We start from the raw sequence: 27,973 nt of genomic DNA on the forward strand, positions 1-27,973 counted from the left end.
ACACTGTTGCTCTGTTTCGAACCAACCTGCGCCTGATCGACGTTGCGTTTTGTTATACTGCAGAATTGAATCGCTGGTGGGAGTACATACAAAGCATCCCTCCGAACTCCGGGTTTTCAAAACAGCGACTCTTGGCTTCCTGCTCTCTCACCTTGGGAAGATGGGTTCAAACCCCCTTTTCTCTGTAGAAGCCCTGGATGATCATTTATATTTAAACATTTATTAGAGGAATCCATAGGCTAAGCAAGGGATTTCCTGCCCCCAAAATGAAGCGGCAGTGGATATTTTACAAAATATGTGTTCTCCGCTTTCCATATTTTTTACCTGTTATTCTTCAGTGGACTTACCAAGCAAGCAAACAGCAAACTGCTTTCTCTCCATTATTATTAATAATTGATGTAACTATGTTGTTAACTTATTAATAATATTGAATTTAAATATAGAACAATGAAGATGAATGGTCGATATATTTTTATCTCTGCCAATATGTATACTAGTGATTCCATCGCCTACTCCGTAACGTGTTCTAATGTTCAAATGATTCAGGGGCAAAGCTCTCTAAGCTGCCAAAGTCAACAGCAAAAAATCCCGTCTCCACAACTTTCAATCCTTCAGCGGGGCTCTAACTCGTGCAATCCTACAACGGGGAAGATACACCAAAAATAAAAATATAAAAATATAAAAATATAAAAATAAAAATAAAAAAAAGGGCATAAATAGAAATCAGAATAGCAAAGTTGAGCAGACTCACTCTCATAGGTATATGATGTTCCCACTTCGCTCTTGCAACCAACCATACAAACCTCCAGACCCCCTTCTGAAGCTCGAAATGTTTCTTCAAGTAGTTACTTACTCTGTTTCCCAATGCCAGTGTATCAAAAAAAGCTATCAACCGCTCAGCCCTTGTAACCTCGCTTTTACACAGTAGCATTCAGCCCTATGAAATACAGTACCATACGCAGCGTACTGAGTTAACTATCATTTATACGGAGTAGTTGTCATTCTCCTCGCCTGTGGCTGCAAGCCTGCATTACATAATCTCGGTGCGTGTGGCTGTGTGCATGCAGCTAGACTACCCAACCAATTAAATAATAGTTAGCTGGTTGTGTTTTTTCACGCAAAGGAAAAAGAATTGCCACTCCAAGCTAATAATAATGCCCAGTAGGAATGTATGGGAAGAAATATGCAAAGCCACACAACGTATCTGTACGATGTTACGATCGGGATAGCTCGGGAAAATTCCCTTGGAAAAAGATACTATCACAACCGGTAAAGAGTATTCCTCTAAATTTCTCTCATCATTTTTACTCTGTTAGTTTTGCTGTTATCTCATATATCGAATCCCACGCGCTCTGTTTTGGTCTATATTAACTAATGAAAAATGTAATATGTAATAATAATGATGCAGAGCATGACGAGAAAAGCCACATTTTTAAGCTTCGAGCATGAGCCACAACTCTCCTGGCCCTAACACAGATCGCGCTAAACAAGCAACCGAGATATGGGAAATTTCAGGGGTTCAAGGCCTTCTGATTGGGCGCCACAGTGAGCGTAGTCGTCTCCAGAGTTGGTACTACTCTTGTACTCTTGTAACTCCGTAGTCAGTGTGGCTTTATTTCTGCACCGCCTCATGAACTTAAACTATTATTTATGGCTTGTTTTATTTTACAGCTCTCAAAACAAAATCATTGTGTTTTATTGGTTGTATTCTCTTCATATGCAACGTGATATCTGTCTCCTTCATGTGGCAGTGATTTCCTTTCCTTCACCCGAGAGAAGGCTTATTAGTTTCATGCACTCATAGAAGTCATAGCCATGGTAGTAAAATATATTGAAACACAGCATTGTTTTGAGGAAATGCTGTGGTTGAGGAAGGAAGGAACTTGTTCATGTCAATTGAAACAAAGAATGCAATTGACTTCATTGTTTTACACTGAAAGAAGAATAATTCAATTATATCTCAATATTCCATGCATCTCATGCATACAATGGTAAAAAATAACGTCTCACTTTTTTCATTTATTTTTGTGATTTGATAGATTATACGCTTTCTAGGAAAAAAAAAAAAAGGCAGGTCTTTCATCTCAGTTTCTGACTTTTTTAACACCATGTGCCACATACATTACATTACTCAACAGAGAGGGGAGGTATGCAGGTCTCAAGGTCTCATTTATATACATTTATATACCTGGTGCCAGATGACTGCGCAGCAGATCATTTTCTATGGATCGCTTTGCCATGGGACAATTAAATGAGAGCATGTCAATTTTCACCCAACAACACTTCTGAGACCCACTTTTAAAAATCTGTCAGAGTTAAGAAAAGGTCTTTTCTCATGCTATACTATGCTATGCTGTGCTATGCTGTGCTATGCTATGTGATGCCATGACAATGGTCATCAGTCATTTGCCATGTGTATTTCTGAGGTTCTGGTGTAACAAAGCAAAAGTGCATTCTCGGCAGAAATAGTCTAAATCATATTGGCTTGGGGCCACCCCTCTCTTGTCTTCTCTATGCTTCCGTATGAGAAGGAATAAAATTAGAAATTCCAAAAAGGGGGGAAAAAAAAACCCCAAAAAAAAGAATCAAAACTACGCCGCCGTAAAAAAAAAAAAAAAAGAGGTGTGTAACACAAAACCCTATGCGAATGCAACATTTCCAACAACAAGAAACACATGGCGAATCATGCATTCCCGCCCTATCAAGAACCACGTTTTTCTTGTCTCTCTTTCTCTACCCCTCTCCTCTTTTCTCTCCCGTCCCACCCCAAACCCCTACACTCGATAACCAACATTAAGGTGATACAACACGCCACGAGCACAAAGCATATCGCATGAACCGGGGGTAAAATTAGAGGGGCCTCGATTGATCGGTCGATTTGGTGCATTCGCTCTTACATATCTGGAGCCGGAGGGACTCTCGGAGCTTCAAAGAATCATTCATTATTATTGTTTGAGAAGTTGTCGCCGTCCTCCTGTTCTATGATGTCTGTCGTCTATGTAATGTACCCTATGAGTTTCCGGCGTGCATTATTAAATATACGAGGAAAGATCCGGGAAATGAATAATAAATATAAAACGTAGCTCGTTCTTTATTTAGCTTGAAACACACGAAGTTGCGTATCACCTTCAAATCGCCACACGCCGAAGCCCTCCCTCTCCTCCCCCTCCTTTCCATCATTCCTTCGTCTGCCTGGCATTTATCCCCTTGTGTGGAAATGGAGCCGCCGTATACTACATTCCTGAAAACTGAGATTGCCGAGATTGACCCGTTTAGAGAAACCTGCGTGGGTGAAGCCAGTGTGTTTGATTGTTTGGTTCTTGGTGGATAGATAGATCCTGATTGCATCCCCGTCTCCCCCTTGCAGGAATGGGTTCCAATGTTGTTAACTGTATTATTTTAGAGATTTCTGAAAGGTTGCGCTGCTATTAATATCCTCTCATTTGAATCTGTTCAGCACAACTAGTTACCCAATGTTTGCACAGGAGTATTTCCTGATTTCTTCTCGGGGTTTCATGCAAATATTGTATGTAACTTACGGTATCAGAGAATATTTCCAATGATTATAACGAAAAGGTTCATCTGAAATCAACCATGCTTGATCTCAAGAGTTCATTATTATTATTAAATCTTGACACAACATGGAAAAGTTACAAAATAGGGAATACCAATGAGTCAACTCGAATCCTGTGATCCGAGAAGCAGAAAAATGGAAAACGCTTCAGGTAAACCGTCAAAACAAAATACGAGTGATAATGGCGATGATAGTCAGAACGAATGCTGTACTTCCCCGCGCCGCCATGTGGGAGTAATATAATTATCCTGGATGCAGTGCAACCAACCAAACCAACCAACTGTAAGTTACCTTTTCTTTCTTCCTTTCTAGCTTGCATCCTTCTATTATTATTACTCAAAGATGGTCTCCCTTTTCTTCCGACACATTACAGATTACATGACTGATAATTAGTTTCCTCTTGGCAAAATATTGTCGGAAATCTGGGGAAGGAAAAGAGCCAAGACCCTTCACCTCCCGTCTTCTCCTCCCCCGACACCTTCTTCCGCTTGCTGACGGACGAACCGAAAACTCTTCCTTACGGACGTAACCAGATAGGTGCTTTTTAAGATTGTGATTAAGTGAATGAGGGATAAATAACATACAGTACCTATCTACATATCTCCAAAGCATGTAGTCAAGAGGAGGGGAACATCACAAGGAAACCCGCTCTAAAAACAAACCAAAACAAGAATAATTATAACTATTCTCTTGTCTGGGCTGTGTTTATTTGGGCCTATATGCAGCCTGGATTAGCAATATTGAAGCCAATGAGATGAGATGCCCTCTGAACGGACGGCAGACGAAGTAACGCTAAAGTTGCCCCCAAAATATAAAAATAGAAAAATAAACTCGCCCCAATGCCCGCAAAACGAAAAACAGAACATCAAATGAGATCTTCTTGTTGGCTTAAAGCGTAACTAACAGTTCAGTCTCGGTCGACCCCCCTACATATGCCCAAAGCCCAAAGCATAATAGCAAATACCACCTTCTTCCTTCCCCCCTTCTCTGCGGACGGACGTTGTAACTACACTACAGGACTCACTACCAGATTTCAGATTTCGCCCGCCGGTGGGAAGCGAGTGATGGTTGGAAAAAGGAATAATCCGGCTCTCTGCGGTGAGACCATGGAAAACGTGGCAATGTAAATGAGATGGGGGCCCGGGGGGGGGGGGGGGGGAGTCAATATGCAATAATAATTCTATCATCGTTTCTCGCGAGCGAATGAGGGTTTGTATCTATGAGCATGATGAACTGGATGGATAGATGGCCGGCCGCCCCTACCCTGGGCTCTAGTTCTATTTTGATAGTGTTTGATTAATGGATGGATTATTTGAATCATTTCTACGAGCCTTCTTTTTATTTTTATTTTATTTATTTTATTTTTTTGTCCTACAAAGCATAACTACATACGTTAGCCAAATTGAGTATATACAATACCCCGTGGTATGCAGGAAGCTCGTGGACGATTTATAACCATCCATCCTTTCCTTAAAGTGTTATAGGTAGGTAGGTGTATTGGGGATAGAATCTATCAAAAAAATCACCACCACTCAAAACCGTTTCCTCTGCAGATCACACCAGAGCTGCTAGGACGAAAATGGTTTCCGGAGGCACTTTTTACAGGTTTTTTACTGAGGTTCGTGCTCTCTGATCGATGGTTCCTTTTGAAATAATGATTTTCATTCCCCAGTTCTGGCCAATCCGCGTGGAATGGAATCTAATGTCTTTACGGGATTATGGCTTGTAACTACGCTATTTTACGCCATGTGTGGCTGGGGCTTTTTTTATACGAGAGGTGGGAAATACTTGGTTTTTTTTTTTTTTTTTTTTTTTTTTTTTTTTTTTTGCAAAATGAAATTCAGACATTCGTAATTTATATTTTACCATTTCATGTTTTTTTAAGGTTTAGGATCGTACCTACACAGTAGATACCTTAAAATAGCAGCCTCAAAAGGTACGGGCATGCGCCTAATCGAGATCGCTTCCGTGAGCTAACCCAAGATACGGGTCTGTTGGGTAAACGTCAGTGAACGTTGCTGGCAAGTATCAATTGGAAGTGGTAGTGTGTAGTCGTGGTAGTGGGCAAAGAGAAAAAGAGAATGGCCTTGAATAATAATTATTAAATAAAGAACCTGAAGGATTATTGTTGACTTTTGCTAGAGAAAATATGATCAAATATTAAGAAAATTACAAATATTTCGCATGTGGATCATTTCTAGGAGACATATTAATTAGCGACCACGACAGCGACGCGAGAACGTTGACAGAAAGCAATGCCCCACAATAGGTTAAATCGGGATTCATGCTTATCACCAACGTTATTTGATTGTCTTGTTCCTCTGTATGAAAAATAAAATAATAGAATACAATATCGCCACCTCCAACTTCTGGACAACAAATCCCTGAGGCTCAAGTTCACCAACGCATCCCATTGGCTTATTCCCGCCAAGGCTCAATACTAAAAATTCCGAGACGTGTTCCATTTGTGTCGCGTGCAGCGATAAGAATTATAAATAATAGTGGCTCCAATAAAAGGCTCACGATCTTCAATAATATCTAACTGGATCCAGATCTCCTGGTCGGTCGGTAATTTTCCTATAGCATTTGTAATTGGCGAATACCGATGAATGCTGGCAGAGAAAGAAGTTGAAGTGATCAACCTGCTTCGACCGGCCTGTGACCTGCTACGTACAGCGTTCGGTTTTTTCCAAAATCATCATTATTGTTATGATTATTATTGCTGGTTCTGTATCATAGACAGAGGATTATTGACCGGGGGACTCTTGTCTATCGCAAAGTGGCCCCAATGGTTCGGCGCTCCCGTGTGGGGATTTTGCATGCGAGCGAAGCGAAGAGAGCATGCATGCATCCATACACGCCAAAGGGGGGGGGGGGGGATTGGGAGTGGGAGTGGGAGAGGAGAACGAACGCCCTGCAGTGGAGTGGTGTGCCTGGTGCTTACTTCCAAGACCATATCAACATGTGACGGGTGGTTGGTGTATCCTGTTTGTTGATGCTTGTTCTCGGCTTTTGACTTTTTCATAATTATGAATAACCCCCCTTAACCAGCCGGGTGGATCTCAAGGTTGGACATCATCATCATAGTTCGTTAGAATCGACGACAGGCTCCAGGACCCTCCCACGACAACAACAAACAAACATGCGCATAACTTATCGTCCGAGTCAGTTTCTTCTTCGACGTGGAAGGAAGTTGAAATTTCCCTTTCCCCTTTCCCCTTTCCCCTTTCCCGTTTCCCGCCTTTTCACCCTGAACCCCCCTGTCCGCACCCCGATCCGGTTTAGCGTCGCAGCTGTTTTGGTGAGGCCGGGTTCGCGCTGATTGGCCGCAGCCGCCTGACCGCTCCCTCGCCCTATCGAATTGGGAAAGTAACCCTAATCCCTGCGCCAAGCCCAAGCAACTACGCTGTGTATGTACTGTATGTAATGTACAGTAACATTATTACTAACAAGACAACAGACAAACAGACAACGATCAGAGTGGAACCTGCCAGACGGATTATTCTTCCGGGCGAGCAACTTAGCATTAATAATAGTTAGCAACAAGCAACAAGGGCACCGTGCAAGGGTTGTAGTTCCCCCCTCCGAACCACCGACGACGGGGATCTTGATGGTTTCTTGGCCTAGGGAGAGCTCCTGGTTGGCCTGGTTGGCTTGGTGCATCATTCAAAAAGAATTCTAGTCCGGCCTAAGGAAGGGTGGCACCTTGGCACCCCTTGAGGGCTTGGGGGAGGAGACGATCTCCCAAGGTTTGTTTTCCATGAAATGGGCTGGGGCCTGTTGGAGTTCGTGGCATGGCGTGGCGCCCCTAGTGCGGGATTCTATCGGCCGCTCCGGGTCGACCATCTCGTACTAGTATGTGTAGATTATTATGTATGAAGCGGGCCAAAAAAAAAAAAAAAAAAAAAAAAAGTCATTCTTGGGTTGACACTAATAACAATAGTTTCCTGTGCACGGGAAATAAAAACACGAAGCCACCCCTGGGAGACAAGAGAGATGAGATGAGAGATTGTCTAAAACAGCGAGCGTCCCTCCTTTTCGGTCAACACCAACAATGCTGACAGACAATGCCAGGCAGGCTCATGCTCCGGGGATTCTATCGACCTTGTTTCAACAAAACGCCTTCTTTGATCTCCCAAGTTATCTCTCCTTTCATTTCTCAACGCCTTTTTTTTAACTTAGCCTAGCCAGCCTGTGATCCTTCAGGTTATTCTGCTATCCATACGCGGAACTGAGGTCTGGTCTTTTCAATCCTTCGCGGCTCTTTTCAAATGATCATAGGGCTGATTAGGGGCTTGCTTCTTCATGTGAATTACTACTAAATAACCATGCACTCATAGAGCGCATCCCTCCCCCTCCCCTCCTCCTTTTCTTTGGCATCGTGCATGCAATGTTGGTCGTCATCAATTGTGCAAGCCGTCCTCTACATTTGATAGTTCTTAATAATTTCGTGTTGTGTTGTTTTGACACCTCCATCCCAAGGGACAAAATAGCAGACAAAAATAATTCAAAAAATAAAATAAAATAAATAGAAAATAAATAAATAGAAAAGGTAGCGTTACATCAAAGAGTTTCATATCAAAAAAGCCCATCCGTCAAAAATTAATTATGGTTCAACAGTGGCTGTAGCTGGCTGTTAGACCTGCGTCATACATAATAATAATAATAAGAAGAAGAAGAAGAAGAAGAAGAAGAAGAAGAAGAAGAAGAAGAGAGCACATGTATGTCGCCTTTGTCCGCTGCAGGATTCCGCCCTTTTGCATTCAATCCAACATGGAAGAAGGTTGGGGGTTCGTTTTTTCTTCTTGGCTGGCTCAGCCCTATGCACGTACCCCTTAGTTAACTACCCATAGGGCTACGTAACCTTACCGGCGGACATTTATTATTTGCACATTGTACAGTACATGTAACTGCCTTGCCATTATTCACGCCGGCTTATTGTTATTTTATTTTTTATTTTCTATTGTAATTTATTTATTTCCCCCGAATCTAGCTTTTGCCAATTTCATTTTACTTTTTAACTATTACTATATTAACCCACGAAAAATGGATAAGAAGAAGAACCTTGGAAGGGGCCGGGTGGGGGGAATTTGTCGGAGAAATATATCCTTACTAGTAGAAGTCCAGCATCAACAATCTTCACCATTGGCAGAAACCTCGCTTAACTATGTAACTGGCTCTTCCTTCATTTTCTGTGAAGATAGATAGGAGCTCTCGGTCAATCAAAATGGGATGATGAGACGAAGGAATCAATTACGATTTTCTTCACCTACGTTCTCCCGCCTTTTTATGCGGCAGAGTGGTTGTGATGTGTGGCCGCCGGCGTGCCGAAGTTAGTCCTTCTTCCGCGCTTAATTCCCTCTTACATACTCCGTAACTACCTATGCTATATTATGTAGATAGTAAAACGCGCGTGCTTCTTGTTCCCCCCCCCCTCTCTCTCTCTCTCAAACATCTCATTATTATTATTGGCTCGGGGAATCTGTTGGGGGGGGGGGAGGGTTCGAACATGGGAAGAACGCTCACGAGAGGTTCCTATTAATCCGGGCTTCTGATAGCCATATTCCTCCCTGACCGTTGTGAAACGTGCCGGCTAATAATAAAGCGCTGCGGATGGAGCCTGCCAAACCTGCCCACACACGCACCGCCTTGTTTATTAATCTAATTCTGTAGAGATGTTGGGGGCCGGGGGGATTCCCCCCTAGAAAGTGTTGAGAGGACACTCCTAGCGATGACGCGGAAAAGGGGCGTGTAAAGGGGCGATTGATACTCAAGACTTTCTATTTCATCATATTGTACGGAGTAGTGTGAAAAGGAGACTTTTAACGTACATACATAACGCTGTAACTACATGTTCCGTTATAGAACTAAAAATCCTTCTTGAGAACGAACGTCTGCCGCCCGACCTAACCGGCCCTGGGACCGTAAGTAGACAGAAGGCCGATGGAGCTACTACTCTGGAGATGATGAATCTATCCCCTGCTCGAACCCAAGCCCGATGCGATGGTTGGGTAAAACTAACTGCGTAACTGCTCCGTAGTTCAGTTTTCGACGATGACTGAAGAAAAAAAGGTTCAAACCAGCGTTTGATGTCGCGATCCATCGCGCCGGGCAGGATTCGCGGGAAGCGAGCGCTGGGATTGGGATCAAAGGTTAGCTTCTTCCCTTCTTCCCTTTTTTTTTTTTTTTTTTTTTTTTTTTTTGATTATTGATTATTCACCAGCAGCGGAAGACTTCCGTGGTTGAATTGCAATTGTGTTTTTTTGTTAGTTCCAGCGAGGTTCGGTGCAGCGTGCTCCGTAGTCGTAGTTAGTTAGATGTCAATGGACCCTTTTTTTAAAAAAAATAAATAAATAAATAAATAAATCTTACCTAGGTATAACTACTACAGAGTACTACTTACGAATAATAAACTCCAACCAGTTAGCCATAAGGAACGAAAAGGAAAGAGGTGGACACGTCTGGTTGTAATGACAAAGCCCTCTATTCTAGAAAAGACTTTTTGACAACTTCGCCGAAGTTGGGCGGTGTTGTTGTCGGGGTAAACTATGTAAGTTAACAACTATTTAACTCGAACTGCGGTGTTTTGATCTGCGGAATGATTGCTTGGAGCGGGGTGCATTTATTATTTAATATTTTGTGCTTAGTTAACTACAGTTTGTTGGGATAAAGTTATGCGATCAATGAATGCACTGTTGTTGTGCGCCCGAAAAAGGCGAAGAACGAGACGAAGAAGAGCGGAGACAGTAATCAATAATGCCGTTTATGAATCTTACTGTTAGATATTGCATATGCAATATGCACGCTTTACAATGACATTGTCACGCCGCTTGTTTGCTGCTGGTGCTGCTGTTGTTGTGGGGAGGAAATGACGGTGAGGAAAACATCGGTTCGGTGTAGCAACCGTCCAATGTTTTTCATCCAGTTCTTCTACGAATACCTTTCTTCATTATTAGCCCTGGCCTGGCAATCATCATAGGTTATCATAGGACAACGTTGATCTAGACAATTGTTCTATCACTTCTTCCAATGGAACTGTAAATTCAAAGCCGAACCCGCCGAACCCGCCGAGTCTTGCCAGCCAACCAGATAACTTCAAAAAAGAAACACCGCCACTTCTGGGATCGGGGATCTGACCTCTCCCCTTCACTGTTGAAACCGACTCACCTCCGAATCACCATATAGAGCTCCCCGCTGCCCGCTTGATCTTGCGGTCTGCCGTTTTGCTTGCCGGTCTGCACCACCACCAACACTCACCCCAACCCACACACACACACACACACTGCCATTCATGCATGTATGTATGTATGTATGCTTGCATCATTTTGCATCTTGCATAACCGGGCAAACCCTTGCACATCATTTCCTCCCCCCCATCTCCCCCCTTTAGGGCTGGACGTCAAATGGGCCGAGAGTGTCACGTTGGAATCCATCCCGTAGTTTGAAAGACTCACTATATACATACTAATACTAAGAAATGAATGTGTGCGGGAAGTACCGTACATGTAATGTAGTAAATAGGTGTACACTCAAAAATAACAGGAATAGAGCCCCGCCGTTTTCTGCTGGATATACATATATACACATATATACATCATACCAACGGTATTGCATGGCCTCCATGATGATGGTACGGATGATACGGGCACCGGTACGCGTTGGCGTTTGGCTAGGCGTTACATACATGCATATAATGGTTATCTATCTTGGCCCCTTTTGTAGTCTTGGTGAAGTGTTGACATGTGTTTTGCGCGAAAGGGAAAGGAAGGAGGTTGGGAAAAAGGCCCGGAAACGCGGTTCTGGGGGTATCTCTCCCTTCGTTTACAGATTAGTTTTGGCGAGTTTGAGATTTGCATTGTTTCTTTTTGCAATGAAGCGACTTCATTGTAAAGTACAGTAGTTCTCATTGAAAGGATGGCAAAGATGACTCAAGAAATGCAAAGTAATAAGTTAATCCCATCGCGAACTTGTGTGGATAGCAACTTCCGAACCCGACTGTGGCTTAATGTTGTTTGCCGTCCGTCGGTTTCCCGTCATCATCGGCCTGCCCGCCCATTCGGGCTTCTCCGAAGAAATTTGCAAAGCATTTTGTACTGTGCATGTATGTACAGTACATTCCAATTAGGCCCTAATCAAGGATACGCGGTAACGTACAGCAACCCATTTTCAGCCGCATAGATCGCAAGACCTTGCAACGAACGAACACGGCAGAAAATAAATTCTTCGTAGGCAATTTTGAGGATCTCCATTGCCTGTCTGCCTTGCCAATCCACATAGCAGCCACAAGAAAGGACCCTAGAGACAAATCAAGTTGCAAGACTCGACGGTAGCAACAAGGGGTCGAGGGGTCGATCGAAGCGGCGATGACGAACAATGAATGGTAAACGGGCTCAGCAGATCACCCTCCTGAAGAAAACAAGATCAAGGAATCTGGGAAGCACGCCCATGGTATCCAGTACGTACCCTATTCTCGGAACGGGTGAACTGAAACGAGGAATTAGCGTTTGGTGCTTTCCAAGTGAGTGAGCCCTCATCTTTCAGCTCCTAATGGTCACAATCCCCCTGTGCTGTGAAGGTTTAAGAATATTGTACTGAACCTATCAGTGAGCATATGACGGGATAATCTTTGTTTCCCAGAATTTCGGTTTGGGCTGTATTGATATTTGTAGATTTCTGGATTGGGAAATAGAGATCTGGCACTTTTTCTAGACCAATATGCTAGGAATGCCATGCCTCGTTTTCGAGAGTCTGGTTTCCTCGAAGGAAATTTGGCAACAAAAGGTGCTGGTTTCGTGTTGGTCCTGTGACTGGGGGAGTTGAAGGAAATGCCTTCCATCACTCGGGGTGTACAAGCGATCATAAACAGGTTGCACTCAGGAACTTTCCGAGGCATCATCGCTCCAGAGGGGTATGGATGGAAGGGGCTTATTCAATGATGATTGAGAAGAAGCGAGCCAGAGAATAAGAGAATCAGGTCTACTTGTGATGCAATATACCTCTGCAGCGGAGGGGTGTGGGAGTAATTCTGGTGCGGGTATTTGCCGGAAAGAAACTCCATCCGTCGCACGATCCTAGGGCTTAACGGTATGACAGTTCCCCCGGGGCGCTCGGTTACTTCAACAAGGAGGTTGACACTGGTGCAGCCAGGTGAGGTTTGGGGGCCCGGGGAGGGGTTTTAGGGGCTTCATCACCGGCGGCAAGTGGAAAAGGTGAGACGAGGCCCAAATAGAGACAGAACACTAGCGAAAATCTCAGGGATGCAGTAGGGCTAACATTGGGGCCGGCTAGAGGGAGTATGCGCGTAAATGCGCCCTGTATGTGCGACGACGAACGGACCCGATGTCTCATGGATGAAATTTCGCATGGCTTACAGGTTGAAAGGTCACCACAGGTTTCTCAACAAAAAAAATAGTAGGCGATCATCGGTTCAGTTAAGATGCTCTGTCCGCGATTTGGACGCTGGGGTTGAAATTAGCTGGATGGCTAGGCCATGGGCCGTGGACCATGGGTTGTTCAATCCGTATGATAAAGGTCAAACTATACCAAGTGCTTATTTCTTTCCGGGCAAGAGAGACAAGAAGGGGCATTTAATCCGATAGTTTGATTTCCGTTCCGTACTGTCTAATTAAATCGCGGCCGAATTGGGAAGTTGCGGAGATTTTTGTGATCAGCAGTCCAGATGTCAGTGCTTGCTATGCATATTTTCTGCAATACCTGGACGTAGATGACATGGTGAGTCCCTGGCATGGTGAAGGCCAACGACGGGCAGCTCAAAGAAGAATGAAGATGTGATTTCTAAGGAGAGCCCCTTTTCTGGACACGATAGCGCTCTGGAGCGACGTGCCGAGCACGAGAGCCGGCTGATAACAACGGTATGGCTTAGATTTGCTCGGTATCCTGCGCTTGCATGGCCTAGCGTCAGAGTATTTGGACTGCCCAAGCTTAAAAGACAATGGCCTGTATTTCCCCGCCTTGCAAACGGTGACGATCTGAAGGAAAATTAGTTAGAGTCTATTTCTGGATGCGGCAATGCGGCCTGATGGTTGAAAGTCGATTGGTAATGTGCTAACCATAGGGCTGATCCTTTGGGTAATCCTCCAACCAGAGGCAGAATTTGGAATGGTTTCTACCATGTCCTTATCATTGATATACTGTGAACATCAGAAGGGATAAAACGACCTGCCCCATAGCATAAGGGTCATTCTCATAAGCGTCGATGCTAAGCCTCTTAACTGTGCATAGCATGCTGATGATCACCGTTGCTATTAACAACCGCCCTCTAAAAATAGAAACAGTATGGTGCTCCTTCCGGGGGATATTGACTGTCTCATGATATGATCGATGAGCATCGATAGACATCATCGTTTTCTATGATACCATTAAGTATGCGTAGAGTAGAGGCGGGTGTCTACTGAATTGCTGAATTGCTTGCACTGTTGAATTGCCTAGAGACCTATTAGCAGCAAGTAACTGATTTTGGGGGTATGTGGGTCTACCAACACTGGGAATCAAATTGAACATTATCTTTCACTTTATCCCGCTGAATTAATAGGAGAGGGAAATGGTTCCTGCAGGGTTGACTTTAGGCAATTACTGACTCCGTCCGTGATTTATATCTTTGAAAGCTGTTGGACACCCGAATATTGGCGTTGCTAACTGCATAGAGGTGATTGAATAAAAGCATGGTTTAATGAGGATTATGAATACAACTGTCCTCTCTCTCTTGGAAACAAGAAATAAAGATATGCGATTAATCAACAATGGAGATTGTAGGTGTAGTTGGCCATGTTGTGCAGTCCCTGATTCTGTTGGTTGTCGATTTGCGCCAAGAACTCGCGACCTCAATCTCGGAGCCGCGTCTTCTGCAAATAACACGACTCGATAGCTTCATTTATCTGAACACCATTAGCACGTATCAAGATTGCACTGTCCGTAGCATTAGTACGTGTTCCCCATCAATGCACGACATGCTATCTGGAATCACAGAGAACCTCTCAGCGCTCGTCGCGAGACGGTTCACTGCGGCCAAGCAGTCTGGGGCTCTTGTTGTCTCACAGACAGAGGTCACGACAATATCGGCCTCAAATACACCAGTAAGCCATTGTACCCTTTCCAGATTGGTTTCCCGATTGATGTACATTCTAGGTCTTTGGCAAGCTCATTAATCCTCGGTATCATACCAGTTCCAACTTAGATACTGTCCCGCTCTCGCAAAAAAGCCGATCAATAACCCACCCCAAGCACTTGAACATATACCGTCCGACATAAAGCGAGATCCATTCCACGACCCCCCGGAAGATCTTCTCATTGCTCAGTTTCCACAGCCTGATCCGTCCTACATATTGGTTCTGAATAAATTCCCCGTTATCTCGGATCACTTTATACTTGCGACCAAAGGTTATAAGCCGCAGTCCGATCTGCTCGAGAAAGAAGACCTCCAAGCAACATTTCAATGCCTAAAAGCATGGCAGAAGCATGAAGGTCCACCCGGATCGAAACGCCTATTTGCATTTTTCAACTCCGGGGAACACAGTGGTGCTAGTCAACCCCACAGGCATATACAGTTTTTACCTGTGGAAAGAATAGCCCAGCCCAATGATGAAACGTGGAAGCCATTAATTGATGGAAATTCTTCCTCCGCAGCTAAGAACTTCGATCATCCGAGCTCTTTTGGCTTGCCATTTGCCTGCTATGCTGTCAATCTACCAGCAGAGCCATCCGCGGAAGAGCTACATAATTTATACCTGCAATTATACAGGATGGCTGTGAAGGTTGCGCAACAGTCCCCGGTCTCTCAATTAAATGCCGTGGATCCGATGAATTTGAAAACCGACGGACCGGCTGCTATTAGCTATAATTTAGCCATGACTACATCTCGAATGATGATATGCCCTCGAAAGAGCGAGTTTACATGCCTACCAATAGACCCTAAACATCGAAACGAAACCCTAGAAGCAGGTCTGGTTAAACTCAACGGGACTATTTTAGCGGGGACATTGATGGTGAAAGCAGCCGTTGAATGGGATGTGCTGAGAGATCAGCCTGATTCCTTGGAATCTGTGTTGGAAGCAATTGGGTTTCCAGATCCATTTGTGTCTAGGTGTTGACACATGCATAGAAGGCTCTCCGAATGCGTTCTGTATGCGACTGACATACGCTATTATACCGAATTTCAACAGACTACAAATTGAAGACAAATTGAACCGCTATTTAATACCAATCTATTGGGATTATGAACAGCTATTATATTTGACCGCTGTTACCGGGAAACGAAATAACGAGGCTACTATAGGCTCAGCCTACATTTAATGCTAATTAAGATGAAATTTATTTACTCGATTATATATAAATGGATATATTAAGGTATTTATTACGGTGCGTATACGGCTTTCTCCTCCCCAGATATAACTTCTGTTCTGCGATCAACCGAACTGATGTTCTGGCCGTAGTGTTATAATATCTTGTTGGATCTGTGACCATTTCTTCTTACACGTGGCATTGCCGAAATGGTACGAGCCGCCGTTTTTCGAGATATATTCCCCCACTTGCTTCCATGATATTTTAGGATCCTTGATGTCCTCTCCTACGCCATCTTGTATCGGATTAGCGTATTTCCGCACGGCTTCACAAAGCAGTCGCACCTGTCATCAGGAACATATCCTTGTTAGTGGAATCGTACATTGGGAAATACATATCGACAGAACAATTTACTCACATCCTTTTCCTGCCATCCTGGCTTCCTTACCCGCTGCTCTTTTCGCTTAGTTAGTGTTCTAAACCGTCCTCTTAGCGTTGACTCTGCCTCGAAGAAGTTTCCCTTTTCTTTAATTTCCTTATACGGCATTCCTGCGCGTTTGCACTGGATCAGAAATTCATCTTTTTCACTGGCACGCTGGGTGCCGATGCTTGCTGTTCTCTGGGCCTCACATCGCTTCATCTTTCGGGGCCTCCCTGGTTGCTTTATGGCTGGGATCTCGTTTGGCTCAAAGGGCTCATCGCCTGTCAAATGGCCTTGCCATTCGGTGAGCCTTTCACGTCCGGGATTTTGATCAAAATATTCCATCGCCATGTTCATATCGTGGAAACTTAGAGAATCGAAATTTACCGGCTCGTGAAGTGTGTCTGGAGTAAAGCATGAAGAGAACGAAGATTCTGGGCTGCATTGGTTGCCTAGAGGGGTTGTGTGCAGCTCATTCCAGTCACTCTGTGCGATTGGCAGACTGGTCTGGGTGATCAACGACGCAGAGAAATCTTTGTTTACCCCATTAGACCATCGTTGCGGTTGTTGGATAAAGTTTTGCGCTCCATGCCACCACCCGTTTGTTGTTTCTGCTGTGAAATCTGGGACATATCCTCTGTTGCCCGTTTGTTCTAGACATTCAATGGTGGTAGGATATGCTGATTCGGTGTTTGTATCCGAGGTGCGTGATATGGGCATATATGGCATTCTAGTCATGGGCTCGGCCCATCCTGGGTAGATGTATCCATGTTGATGAGACCCACCATCCGCAGACATGTTCTCATCCTTCCTATCCCCTTCCCAACTACTGTTGCAGTTTTTGAACTCATGTATTTGGGTCTGTACCCTTGGGATATAATGCTGCCCTCCAGGAGTCTCCATAGCAGGGTAGATCGAACCGGACGGAGTACATCCAAGGTTGGATCGAATTAGGGGTTGCGGTACCGTTGGCACTGTCGAATTACTCTGTCTCTGGCCGTTACGCGGTACCGTTGCAGAGAAAGCCGGGGCGGGTTCGCTGACTGGCCCAGATCCCGCTAGGCTCGCCCATCCAGTGTTCGTATCGGTTGTGATGTTTGGTCCCGGGAGGCTATCAAAACGAAATTCAACATTTTGAGGGCCTCTGTGTCGTTGTTGTGTCTGCAGCCTAACGGAGTCTCTGTCATCATATTTACTTTCGGTGAATCTGACGTTGGTGGATATCGCATAACTTGAATTCAAAGTTTCAAATTTGCCACTCGGGTTAAAAAATTGCTCGGGATGGCCATAGTTTGCTTGCGGCTCGAGATCTTGTGAAACAACTTTTCCGCACCACGCGCTTTGTGTCGCCGAAAAGTTTGATGTCGCAGATCTTCTAGGTATAGGGAGTTGGTCGTGAGCAATGGATATATCTCGATGGGCCCGTCGCCGGGACAAAGCCATATCTCCACAACAGCTGTTGGGAGGAGATTGCTATGCTCTCCAGCGCCAAGCCACCTGGAACGATATGGTGCAAGCCGATGAAACTCCTGTCCTCTACCAGAGAGGACTAGAAGAATTTGAACAGAGTCAACTCGGGCAGTTGTTGTAATGCTTCTTTGTTGGATGGACCAACGCGAATCTTCGAGATTTTCGAGAAATTGATGTGAAGCTAGCTAAAATTTTATAATAGGGATTCTAGCGAGCTACGGGTACGAATTCTGAGCACTCCCTCCAGTGGAAATATTCTAATATTGACACGTTAGGCATTCAGCTGCGTTTGAATATGAAATGTTCGATGTACAATAGAAGCTTACCTGGAAGCACCGAAGACTACCTCCTTCGTTTACGTTCGATTCAAGCTGTGTTTGACTCTTAGTTCCCAGAATGAAACACCGAAATCAATATCCAAGTGCTGTGAAAATTTAGCAAAGATAATGAATTTGAGAAATATATTTTAGTTTTCTAGGTGATGGTGACTTCGTTAAATTATTTCGGATTTATGAAGTCCATCGCGGAGAATTTACAACTATTTTCACCGATAAAACTTTCCTCGCAACCTCCCTTGTTGTGGTATGTGGCACTTGCAGCTGAGACGGCATGGACCAATATTCGAAGCGTGGAAAGCCGTTGAGTGTCCATAATCACTGGTCCAACATTCCCCGGGTTGCAATAGAGCTTAATATTGCTTTTAAAATTGGTTAGGGAAGCAAACAACATGTGTATGGATCTACCCGATTTCCTCGCCAAAATAAAGGCTTTCCCATTCCAAAAACTGATAGTTGAAGGCTCCTTACATGCATTGCCCAAGGTAACGGTCCCTTGCGCATGCCTATCACCAACTTTTGTTGGTATTCGATGATCTTAACTGCAAGCCATCGCAACTGGCAACACTCTAGAATTTTCGAGGAACATGCCCTTCGATACGTCAACATTAGCTGTCATCTGTTTCTAGCAACCTCCCGCTTTCCTTTGAGTGTAACTTCCGCGCATTGCGGGTTGCATTATTATTAGAATCTAACGCATCAGTGAAGGCTAACGTCATGTTTTCCTTATGTTTTGGAGAAGCCGCAAACGTGTTCTTCAGTTTCAATGATAATCTGGCATGTCATGAGTGAAGTAGGGACTTCCTATGATATGACTGGTTGCATTCCTGACAAACTTGGCGCCCTGCGATCTGAGCGCCCTAAGCCTTGTCGATTGTGTTGTCACATCTTTCATTGCACACCCGCCATGCTCTCAATGGTCGAGAGAAAAGCCACGTTTTGGCTCCAATCCTCTTCGAACGCAGGTTTCCTTGCAGGCGGATTCTTGTAAGGATTTCTTGAAAACACTTACCACTCTAACATTTAGCAGCAGATGTTGCAGGCATGGACCTGCAATGCACTGGAATGTTCAACTCTTATGTCGTCGAAGAATACACTCTATTTCAGCTATTTCATGTGTCCGAGTATGTCCCAGTGCAGCATTAAGGAGCGCTAGCTACCTTCAAATGCTTCCAGGGCTGCTTCCACCTCAAAGTTTGCTCGTGGCAATCTGTGGCTGTGCCGATTAATTGACTGCCGCCGTTGCCTCACGTTTTTCTTTTCTTTTTCTTTTCTTCTTTATTCCCGATTGCCTTTTTATGCAAAGCGGATGCTTAGAGGCTTGGGAATATTTAACTTTCGGTTCCTGTATGATCTAGATCATTCATTGCCTCCGTGCTCTTCCTGCTCTTCCCGCTCGTCCTGATCACCACCGGTCCTATCACCTTTCTCAATATAGTCATGCATGGGGACCAGCCCTGAACGTGGCCATTACCCCACCCTTCTTTCGTTGTCCAGCAATATAAAACGAGTTTCAGCTATTAGTCATTGCCTTATCTAGTAGTTTTTCTGATTTTTAAAAATTTTCTTTTCTTTACTTTTCTTGTTTTTCCCTCTCTTTTGGTGATATTTTTGAAAGTTGGGGTTAAAATTTGACCCTTTTGTCCCTGCAGAGCAACAGGAAAGCTTGGGACGATAGAGCCCGATAGGGTCCCCGTACAAATCTAACGATCTCTGCATGGCAGGTTTATTGATAGGTCAGAAATTAAAACGCCTAGCAGGAAGAAAGGGATGAAAAATTGACAACCTTACATCACGCTAGTGCAATATGCTGCAAATTGCCGAGCCAATCCCACACTGTTGTCCCCCATGACCGCCAATAACACGATGAGGCTGGATAAAAAGAAAAGAAAAGAATAATCCAAGATCAGGATCGGCTAGGGCCCGCCTTTAGGCACGCTGCAATGCAGCTCTTGACGCAACATATACAGCGTATTGCTGTAGGCACGGACATGGACGCCGGAACCCTACCTGCAGCTGCAGAACTTTCGAGAAGGTAAAACCGAGAGGGGAGGACCTTCGTCCGTGCTTCGAGAACACCTTCCTTTCCCGCCTTTCTTCTGGTCCTTTTCCACGCCTCGTTTTGCTTTTTCTATTGAAGGAGCAGATGGAAGGCATGGCTTCGTGCTAGGGATTGTCTGAGGGTGAAGAAACCGCCGCAGAATGAAGAGCCAAGATCAAACGGCAGAAAGGCTGGACCATGAACTATAATGTAGCTCGGAGAATATTGCCATTTCTTCTTTCTTGAACCCCAACTATAAATTTTTTGTACTGGAAGCATTTTTTTGCCGGGCTAAGCGAGGGAACTAGTTTACCACATTTCAATCATGAATTATCTTTTATTATTATTGTGCCTATCCGGGCATGTCCAGTTTTTAGGGAGGTCGTCAATGGGAGCTTACCTTCTCCCCCCTTTGTTTATCATGCACCTGTTCTCTGTAGCTCTGCCTTCCTGGACGTGCCAAACTGCAAGCCTGTGGGTTTATGCTCGAGCGTTTCTTTGCGAAAAAATAGTTGTGCATACGCACTTCACCTTTGTCTACGCGGGTACATCAATGTACAGTACATATACATACATATATTTACTTCGCATGACATGAAAAGCTTTTCATTCTTTGACGTGTATGCACTGCACATGTACAAATACCCGTTGCAGAAACGCACAAAATATTCATACAAATCCCTTCCTGGGAGCATCTGATTGCCTGGTTTACAGTAACGTCGGACATACATGTACATCTACATACCTAGTTACAGCTCCCGACCCAAAAATAAACCCTTCAACTGACCCAAATATTGTGAACCAAGAGCAGCTCAGCTGTTCATAGGAATAAAAATGCGTTTCATAACCAGTTTCACATCAATTTCCTTCCTGCACATTGCCGTTATACATTTGACACCCTTCATAAAATGTTGAGAGACAACAGGCCAACTTTTGCTTGGTTGTGTCTCGTTTCAATTCAATAGCTTAGTCGATAGATCACAATAACTTCGGCTGGTAAGGTTAACTAGTCTTTGCAATTTCCACCCTTCTTGCTTCCTTTCATCATTGACTTTTGGTTTCATGTCATTTCTTGTTCCGTTTGATTCTTGCCTCCTCGCTCTTCTCGTGTCTTTACCTTTCTGAAACCAAAACCTAGATATGGTGTTCCATATCTGCTGTTTACCCCGTAAATTGAAGTCTCTATGCTCGAAAACATCTTCATCTGCTACGGTGCACAGGCGATAGAATCCCTAACATCCCTGCCTATCATGTCTAAGGTAGACTGAAGGCTCTTTCCATGTAACCTCCCTTCTCCTACACTACACGTTGCTGAAACGGTTGGAATGAAGCCCTCAGTTGAAGCTGAGGAACGAACACCGGAAACTGAAGTGTAAATACACATGGTTTTATTTTATCTCAGGCCTATAACCCAAATAGATACGTTGCCTAGCCGAGAGAAAAGTTGGGGAGAATGAACTCATTCAGGCAAGGATGGAAGGGGGTACCCGCTTTCTGGCAAAAAAAAAAAATAAAATAAAATAATAAATAAATAAAATAAAATAAAATAACACAAAGGCAACTTATACAACTTTCCCGTAATTCCACCTCTGCAGCACGCTGATTACTACACCAGCTACTAAAAGAAGCCCATTGAAGCCGGCAAGGATGTAGAATGGCGACTTCGGAGACACTTTATCTGAGAGGAGACCTCCAATTTTTGTAAGGAGGAGAATACCTGCCCCCCCATACAGCGAATACATTCCAGCAACGGAACCCTTGAGGTGAACCAGATTGTTGGAGTTTGCTGCTGATGACATAGGTTTTGGAAGAAGGGCGGCGCTCTCATCTGAAAAATTGTCTCTGGCGCCTGGGCAGTCCTCTAGGGTAGCATAGTCGGCTGCATTTGTTCGTCGTCCATCCGAGTCATGGTGGCACGATGCTGTATCTTGGTAATGGTCCGGTCCAAGAACATGAGTACTGAGGCCTGCGAGGCTGCAGACGATAGACCCAATCTGGCTAATCCCGACCAGGGCCATGGCGACGAATATCACTGGGCTTCCCCCCGGCCCAGATATCTGAGGAGCTGGTAGGAGGGTAAGGAAAATATAGCCAATAATTCCAGTCAGAGCAGCGGAAAGGAGCGGGACATTGTGTCGTTTAGATTTTGCTGAGAAATAGCCAAAGACTGGTGCGAAGCACAAGGCGATGAGTTGTGCAACACCCGTCAATATTGAAGCAACAATGTAGGCTTTCGGACACGACTGTTTGATCTCACCCAGGTCGGTTTCAAGTACGTGGCTCTTGTTACTGGGGTGGCTTTCATCACAAAGACCTGAGCGCCTGAAATGTTGGTTGACATATAGAGGAATGAATAGGGAGATGCCAACGGTTGAGGCTCGGGCGACAAATCCGCCCAAATATGCGAGCCCTATTCCCGGCTGTTTAAAGCCGAGAAGGAATGATGCACTGAATTGTGATAGGTATGATTTAGGAAATAATGACGATAGAGGTGAGTTCGACGTCATTGCTGTGGTGGGTTGTGGTCCATCTGAAGTATGGGCTCTAGGGGCCCTGAATAGTGACTTCCATCCTGTGTACTGATCATCAGGTAGATTTCGTAGGCCAATGAAACAAACTGCGGAAACAGAAAGAGAGAGCAAAGCAACTATGTAGTAGCTCAATTTGATTGATTGAGCAGGAGACCGCCCTGATTTCTCAAACCACGCCGGAAGGGGCAGGAAAACCAGCAACGCAACGACGGCGCCAGAACCTGTAAGCATGCCAACGATGCCAGCTAGATGTGACGTTGAACCCTTTGCTGCCCGCCTTTCACGCGTTTTTGAATCAGGCAATGTCGCCTGGTAAAGCACGGGGGTTATCGTCAACTCTGAACCGTTAGACGGTCGATGCAGATGGCCATATATCCTTTGGGATTCATCTGGCTGAGGGGAAGTGGGCGTAATTATTTCAGAACTCTGATCTGAATTTGCGGAGGTGCCATTCAAGGAGCTCTTGCTTGCAGTTATAGCCGGAAGGACAGCAGTTACCATAGTGGTTACTGCCGACCCACCAAGGCTAAACAAAAGCCTGCCTAGTAGAAGCTCTGGGTATACATTTTTGGCCTGCACAAACAGGGCCAGTGCCAGAGCGATAATCAGGTAGCCTACCGTACATACCTTGACATATAATGTCAGAGTTTACCCAAATGGTAATCCAATGGATACTTCCAACTCACGTATCTGACCCCGATCCGATCCGATAACATTCCCCATACGGGACAAGCCACTAGGGCCAACAGCTCATCCGCGAAGCCGAGCGTACCAACAGCATCACCTTCACCGGTTGGGAGATTAATTAGATCTGTGACTACGAAGGATATCGACGAGTTCAAAAAGACGAGGAAGGAGATCGAAAACAGGCAAACACCTAAGAGGTAGGTTGCCGTCTGCAATTTAGTAGCGGTAAACATTATGGCGTGGTATTGCCGGAGCTGTCACGTCCCTATTAGATCCAGGGGAGTTAGTACTGAAAACTTTGGCTAGAGCTGCAGGAAGCATTGTAGTATTCCGGGAACAGCAGGAAATACCTCAATTATCATATTGGAGGGGCCAATGTTGTGACTAAACCCGCAGCGTGGGGAGGTTACCGAGTTAATGTTATAGAACATGATATCAGACCATTATTTTGACTTCAAGGCTACGTAGCCTGTAGGGCATTTGCCGCAAACTCGGGCTAGCTTATTATGACTTAGCGCATCACATGACTGACAAAGAGGTCGAGGCTAACCCGCGGAGCTCAGTTTTATAGATATCTGTTTTCAGTATGAAACTCACGTTGTTTTTTGCGAAATGATCTTCTCAAAGGAGCACGAATTTCCTCGCATTTCGCTTCAAATCTCTTAACACCCCGACAAAGGTAAATAAACGGTATTAATAGCATAAGTGCTGCACATCTCCGGGCAATGATTTCCACGTGACCAAGCTTAGTAACCAAACCCAAACATAGCACTCTGATTGGCCCATCCTTTGCCCCAGCCCATCCGGCGGATCTCCCCATCACCGCGTTGATGATGCTAGCTGGCTTGAAGTTCGTCACTCTTGCAACGACCACTTTACCACTTTTCAAGTCACCCAGCAGTGGGCAAACAGAACACCCACACTGGTTTCTTTTTCCATCCGCTTTAACTATGTTTTCATAAGCCGCTGTTTTCCTTTGATACCCCCTTTCTTTTTCTTACACGCCTTAGCCGAGGGAACTGCGTCCGCCGCCATGAGGTTGGCAGCTTATGCTGGGGTATGATATCTAATGAAAGTATATACGAAGCTGATTCTAACTATCGCCTAGGCCTCGACGGCTCTGGCTGCTGGCGTGATCCTTAAGGCCTTACACCAGAGAGCAAACTTTTATTCCGCCTGCGTCTATCTGTCCCAGAGCAACGCGAACCTCATGGTATGTGTACGATCGTTCGAGTTAATGCTCAAAGTAGATAAACCGACTAATAATAGCTAAACTTAGATACTAACGAACTTCTGCCTCTTGATCGTCGGATTCGTGCTATATGGACTTCAGAGATTGCTATATGGACCCCTCCGACCAGTCGAAACGGAGCAACTATATGAAAAAGCTTGGTTTGCGGTGACGGAAACATGCCTCGCGATGACCATATTTCGTGGCGAGATGGGAGCCTGGTTTCTGGTCATGTTCGTCTGCCTTCTTGTTGGTAAAATTTGGGGATGGATTGGAGAGGGTCGAGTGGAAATACTTGAGCAGCAGCCGCCGCAAAACCCCCGCCTTTTCCATACGCGACTAGCAGTTTCCCTGATTTTGGCCGTAGTATTCAACACCCTTATGCTCGAATATGCCGTGAAGACAGTACTCCGCAAGGCTCGACCTGACATGATGGTGATGTTTGGATTCGAGTTTGCGATCCTATCAATCCTCTCGACGTCGACCGCGGCGAGGTACGGTATCTCCCTCTGGGAGATTTATATCACTAGACAACAGCGACAGGCGAAGATGGAGGAACGAAGAGCGGAGATTCGAGCAGCGAGAGCAGAAGCAATCCAGCAACAGTCAAACTCTGGGTCACAGGAACCTCTAAATAATTTACCAAATGAGGATGATATTGATGAAATGGAGCTTGATGTTCCTGGCTGGGAGGAAAAGGGCCGATGGGTATTTTATCTCAATATCGTAACTGGTGAGTATAATTATAATCATTACTGTTTGATTCCCCCGTGATAAGATTACGCAAGCTGATTAAACATATAGACTTTGTAAAACTTGTTGTCTATATGTCTTTCTTCGCGATCCTTTTCACCTTCTACGGATTACCGATCCACATTATTCGAGATGTTGTGCTTACAATGAGGTCATTTGGGAAGCGGGTGGTTGACTTCCTTCGTTACCGCAATGCTACAAGGGATATGCACCAACGCTACCCGGATGCAACTGCGGAAGAAATCGCGGCAGGGGATGTATGTATTATTTGTCGCGAAGAGATGGAACCTTGGCAACCGGCAGCCGCTCCAAATGGGAACGCACCCCCAGCCAGACCTTCTGGTCCCATTTCGGATCGATTAAGGGCAAAGAAACTCCCTTGCGGCCATATACTCCATTTTGCATGCCTGCGTAGCTGGCTAGAGCGCCAACAAATCTGTCCAACATGTCGACGGCCTGTTGCCTCAGCTCGAATACGTCAGGATTTCGTTGCTGCTCCAGGGGTTGCCCCTGGAGGTCCCGGTGGAATGGCTAATCAAGCTCAGGGTGCGGGAGCAAACCAGACTTTCGGGGCAGCCGATGGTCAACCTGGAGAAGCTCGACCAAGAGCGTGGATGTTCAATTTCGGGCCTATTCGCGTCGGGTTTGGAGCTGGCCGTGGAGATTTGTTCCAGAACCTTGCACAACAGATCCACGATGGCCAAGCGCCACCTGTTCAGCCAGGAGCTAATGCAAACCGCCAGCCAGCTGGACCGCAGCAAATCGGCTTTGGATTTGGCTTTGGGCGACCGCCTGCCCAACAGCCGCTTCCAGCCCAGCACAACAACGTACAGCCAACCGCATCAAACACGCAATTCAACTTCCAACACACGCAGGCCCATCTCCAGCATGTTGAGCATCATATTTCCCAGGCGATTGACAATTTGCGGGCTACGGCTGAACAATTGCAAGTGGTGCGTTTGTTACAAGCTGAATTAGCCAGACTTCGCGCTACTCAAGCCAGCATGACGAACCAGCATACACAACCACAACCGCAACCACAACCACAGGCTGCAACTGCGCCAGCTATTACTCCTACTGCTATGGCATCATCACATATTCCTGCGACTGGCAGCCAAAGACAGTTCACATCCCATCCACAAGTCCCTGCGCTGGGCTCGGGGGACAGTCGTCTCCCCGAAGGGCTTATCCTGCCCCGAGGTTGGACATTGTTACCTCTACAGCAGGCTAATCATCCTGGACCATCATCCACTCAAACCTCCACCACCCATTCTATGGAACCTCCATTGCCCTCACACTCATCGTCAATGCCTAGTACTCAACTATTTTCCCAAACACCAAACACTTCGTCACCCCCCACGAACGAATCAACTAACAGCGCAGCTTCTCTCAACCATGAACCTTTGGATGTTCAACGGTCTAGCCTGGATTCATCCTCTCCAAACCCTACATTGGCATTCTCTGCGCCAAGTCACGGATCACAGGCTGAACCGGTGCAGACTAGTTCTAGGACTAATCGCCCCTCTGCAGAACATGCCCCTCCCATTCCAGACTGGAGTTCAACAGTATCGAACGGGACAATTAGTAAGCCTGTAGTGGCAGCGCCTGAAGATACACCAACAGGGCTGGATGGAGAAGAAAACAATGACGTGGAACCAGCACCGTCAGATCAATCGTCGTCTAAAGGCAAATCCCGCGCAACCACAGTAGAAGATTACGTAGAAGACAGTGCTTGATAAGACGAAAAATTTCATGACAACACCCGTGTGGTAGGTAGACTAAGCTGTGGGCAAGCCACAGCAACTTCGTCTCACGGCAGAGGATAGGGGGAAAAGGAGAGGAAAAGAAAATGGGCATCAATTATATCTTCACAATTCATGTAATTACATCAATTTTTTCACTCCTGGGTTTTTGTTTTCTGGATTCTCTTCAACGAAGGATATTATGGTCTGCAGATTGCATCTTTTTTTTTGTCTCGTCTTTTCTTTTTGCAGTTTTCTTTTCGTCGTTTTCCATCAGCCCTTTCGATGATCGAACAAGACAGCCCAGCCCTGTTGATCATACCACTCGCTTTTGATGCTTGTATTTCTAGATTGTCCTCTTGTGTTTAACGGACATTATATGGAAGAAGAAAATCTACGACTGTGTAAAATCACCCCCCATTTATCATTGAAGACGTCTGAGATTTTTTTTTTTTTTTTTTAAGATATCCACGTTCCTTTTATCGTAGGCATCTGTTCCGCTTTGCCCCTCCACCACACCACAGCCGTTTATCAAAAAATGGCAGCAGGGGTAGAAAATAATTGTATGTACTATGTATGTATGTAGGTTCTTCGGCCTCCCCCCCGTTCCCCCCCCTACTCGGGGGGGACCAAATCATGACAATGAGTTAAATCGGGTTAAAACTCTTCATCACCAAATAGTCTCTAGGACACGGGCAGAGAGGAAGCTGTGATGGCGATGTGGGGAGTGGAACTTTGCATGCTCCTACAAGTTCCTTGTACAGTACAAATTCCTCAACCTCAGCCTCAACCCCTCCCCCGATGACGACGATATTTGCCTTGGTAATCATCAGCGACAGACATGACTTTTTGTTATTGAAAGTATATATATATATATGGGGTTATCCATTA

The 27,973-nt window shown here is 45.1% G+C and overlaps 7 protein-coding genes across 8 annotated transcripts; 2 read left to right on the plus strand and 5 right to left on the minus strand.

The window, feature by feature from the left end:
* Positions 1 to 1,628: 1,628 nt before the first annotated feature.
* Positions 1,629 to 3,559, minus strand: BDCG_17719 (uncharacterized protein). Its single transcript, XM_045426795.1, has 2 exons — positions 3,540 to 3,559; positions 1,629 to 3,449 (listed from the first exon to the last, which is right to left on the minus strand). Exon 2 carries the CDS (start codon positions 3,346 to 3,348, stop codon positions 3,010 to 3,012), a length of 339 nt encoding a protein of 112 aa, XP_045272649.1. The 5' UTR covers positions 3,349 to 3,449; positions 3,540 to 3,559; the 3' UTR covers positions 1,629 to 3,009.
* Positions 3,560 to 6,290: 2,731 nt separating this feature from the next.
* BDCG_08020 (uncharacterized protein) lies at positions 6,291 to 6,599 on the minus strand (the record flags this gene model as incomplete). The annotated part of the gene is made up of 1 exon (XM_045423789.1): positions 6,291 to 6,599. The coding sequence occupies one exon, from the start codon at positions 6,597 to 6,599 to the stop codon at positions 6,291 to 6,293; it is 309 nt and encodes a 102-aa protein (XP_045282396.1).
* A 6,941-nt stretch (positions 6,600 to 13,540) lies between these two features.
* BDCG_08022 (uncharacterized protein) lies at positions 13,541 to 13,933 on the minus strand (the record flags this gene model as incomplete). Its single annotated transcript, XM_045423790.1, has 2 exons — positions 13,541 to 13,725; positions 13,754 to 13,933. 2 exons carry the CDS (start codon positions 13,931 to 13,933, stop codon positions 13,579 to 13,581), a joined length of 327 nt encoding a protein of 108 aa, XP_045272650.1. The 3' UTR covers positions 13,541 to 13,578.
* Positions 13,934 to 14,334: 401 nt separating this feature from the next.
* BDCG_08023 lies at positions 14,335 to 21,512 on the plus strand (the record flags this gene model as incomplete). 2 transcript variants are annotated; one of them, XM_045423792.1, is made up of 4 exons in its annotated part: positions 14,335 to 14,667; positions 14,758 to 15,949; positions 16,024 to 18,493; positions 18,560 to 20,925. In XM_045423792.1, 2 exons carry the CDS (start codon positions 14,335 to 14,337, stop codon positions 15,679 to 15,681), a joined length of 1,257 nt encoding a protein of 418 aa, XP_045282397.1. In that variant the 3' UTR covers positions 15,682 to 15,949; positions 16,024 to 18,493; positions 18,560 to 20,925. The 2 variants fall into 2 exon arrangements, with proteins under 2 accessions (XP_045282397.1, XP_045272651.1); XM_045423791.1 differs by having other exon boundaries at positions 16,024 to 21,512.
* BDCG_08024 (uncharacterized protein) lies at positions 15,896 to 17,978 on the minus strand. Its single transcript, XM_045423793.1, has 2 exons — positions 16,290 to 17,978; positions 15,896 to 16,215 (listed from the first exon to the last, which is right to left on the minus strand). Exons 1-2 carry the CDS (start codon positions 17,733 to 17,735, stop codon positions 15,997 to 15,999), a joined length of 1,665 nt encoding a protein of 554 aa, XP_045272652.1. The 5' UTR covers positions 17,736 to 17,978; the 3' UTR covers positions 15,896 to 15,996.
* Positions 20,741 to 24,008, minus strand: BDCG_08025 (MFS transporter). The gene is made up of 4 exons (XM_045423794.1): positions 23,954 to 24,008; positions 23,707 to 23,825; positions 23,356 to 23,621; positions 20,741 to 23,296 (listed from the first exon to the last, which is right to left on the minus strand). The coding sequence occupies exons 3-4, from the start codon at positions 23,587 to 23,589 to the stop codon at positions 21,701 to 21,703; spliced, it is 1,830 nt and encodes a 609-aa protein (XP_045272653.1). The 5' UTR covers positions 23,590 to 23,621; positions 23,707 to 23,825; positions 23,954 to 24,008; the 3' UTR covers positions 20,741 to 21,700.
* Positions 24,008 to 27,921, plus strand: BDCG_08026 (RING finger protein). Its single transcript, XM_045423795.1, has 4 exons — positions 24,008 to 24,413; positions 24,465 to 24,569; positions 24,636 to 25,320; positions 25,392 to 27,921. Exons 1-4 carry the CDS (start codon positions 24,390 to 24,392, stop codon positions 27,074 to 27,076), a joined length of 2,499 nt encoding a protein of 832 aa, XP_045272654.1. The 5' UTR covers positions 24,008 to 24,389; the 3' UTR covers positions 27,077 to 27,921.
* Positions 27,922 to 27,973: the final 52 nt, after the last annotated feature.

The sequence above is a fragment of the Blastomyces dermatitidis genome, assembly GCF_000003525.1.
Source record: "Blastomyces dermatitidis ER-3 genomic scaffold supercont1.10, whole genome shotgun sequence".
NCBI classification, from domain to species: domain Eukaryota; kingdom Fungi; phylum Ascomycota; class Eurotiomycetes; order Onygenales; family Ajellomycetaceae; genus Blastomyces; species Blastomyces dermatitidis.

What these genes read in the sequence shown, in the direction of transcription:
- BDCG_17719 (XM_045426795.1), bottom strand. Translation starts at nt 3,348, where the DNA reads ATGCAATCAGGATCTATCTATCCACCAAGAACCAAACAATCAAACACA.
- BDCG_08024 (XM_045423793.1), bottom strand. Translation starts at nt 17,735, where the DNA reads ATGGCTTTGTCCCGGCGACGGGCCCATCGAGATATATCCATTGCTCAC. An exon ending in CAGGATGGCAGGAAAAGGAT is followed by an intron (nt 16,216 to 16,289) that starts GTGAGTAAATTG and finishes TCCTGATGACAG; the next exon opens with GTGCGACTGCTTTGTGAAGC.
- BDCG_08025 (XM_045423794.1), bottom strand. Translation starts at nt 23,589, where the DNA reads ATGTTTACCGCTACTAAATTGCAGACGGCAACCTACCTCTTAGGTGTT. An exon ending in ATCGGATCGGGGTCAGATAC is followed by an intron (nt 23,297 to 23,355) that starts GTGAGTTGGAAG and finishes TTATATGTCAAG; the next exon opens with GTATGTACGGTAGGCTACCT.
- BDCG_08026 (XM_045423795.1), top strand. Translation starts at nt 24,390, where the DNA reads ATGAGGTTGGCAGCTTATGCTGGG. An exon ending in AGAGCAACGCGAACCTCATG is followed by an intron (nt 24,570 to 24,635) that starts GTATGTGTACGA and finishes AGCTAAACTTAG; the next exon opens with ATACTAACGAACTTCTGCCT. An exon ending in TTATCTCAATATCGTAACTG is followed by an intron (nt 25,321 to 25,391) that starts GTGAGTATAATT and finishes TTAAACATATAG; the next exon opens with ACTTTGTAAAACTTGTTGTC.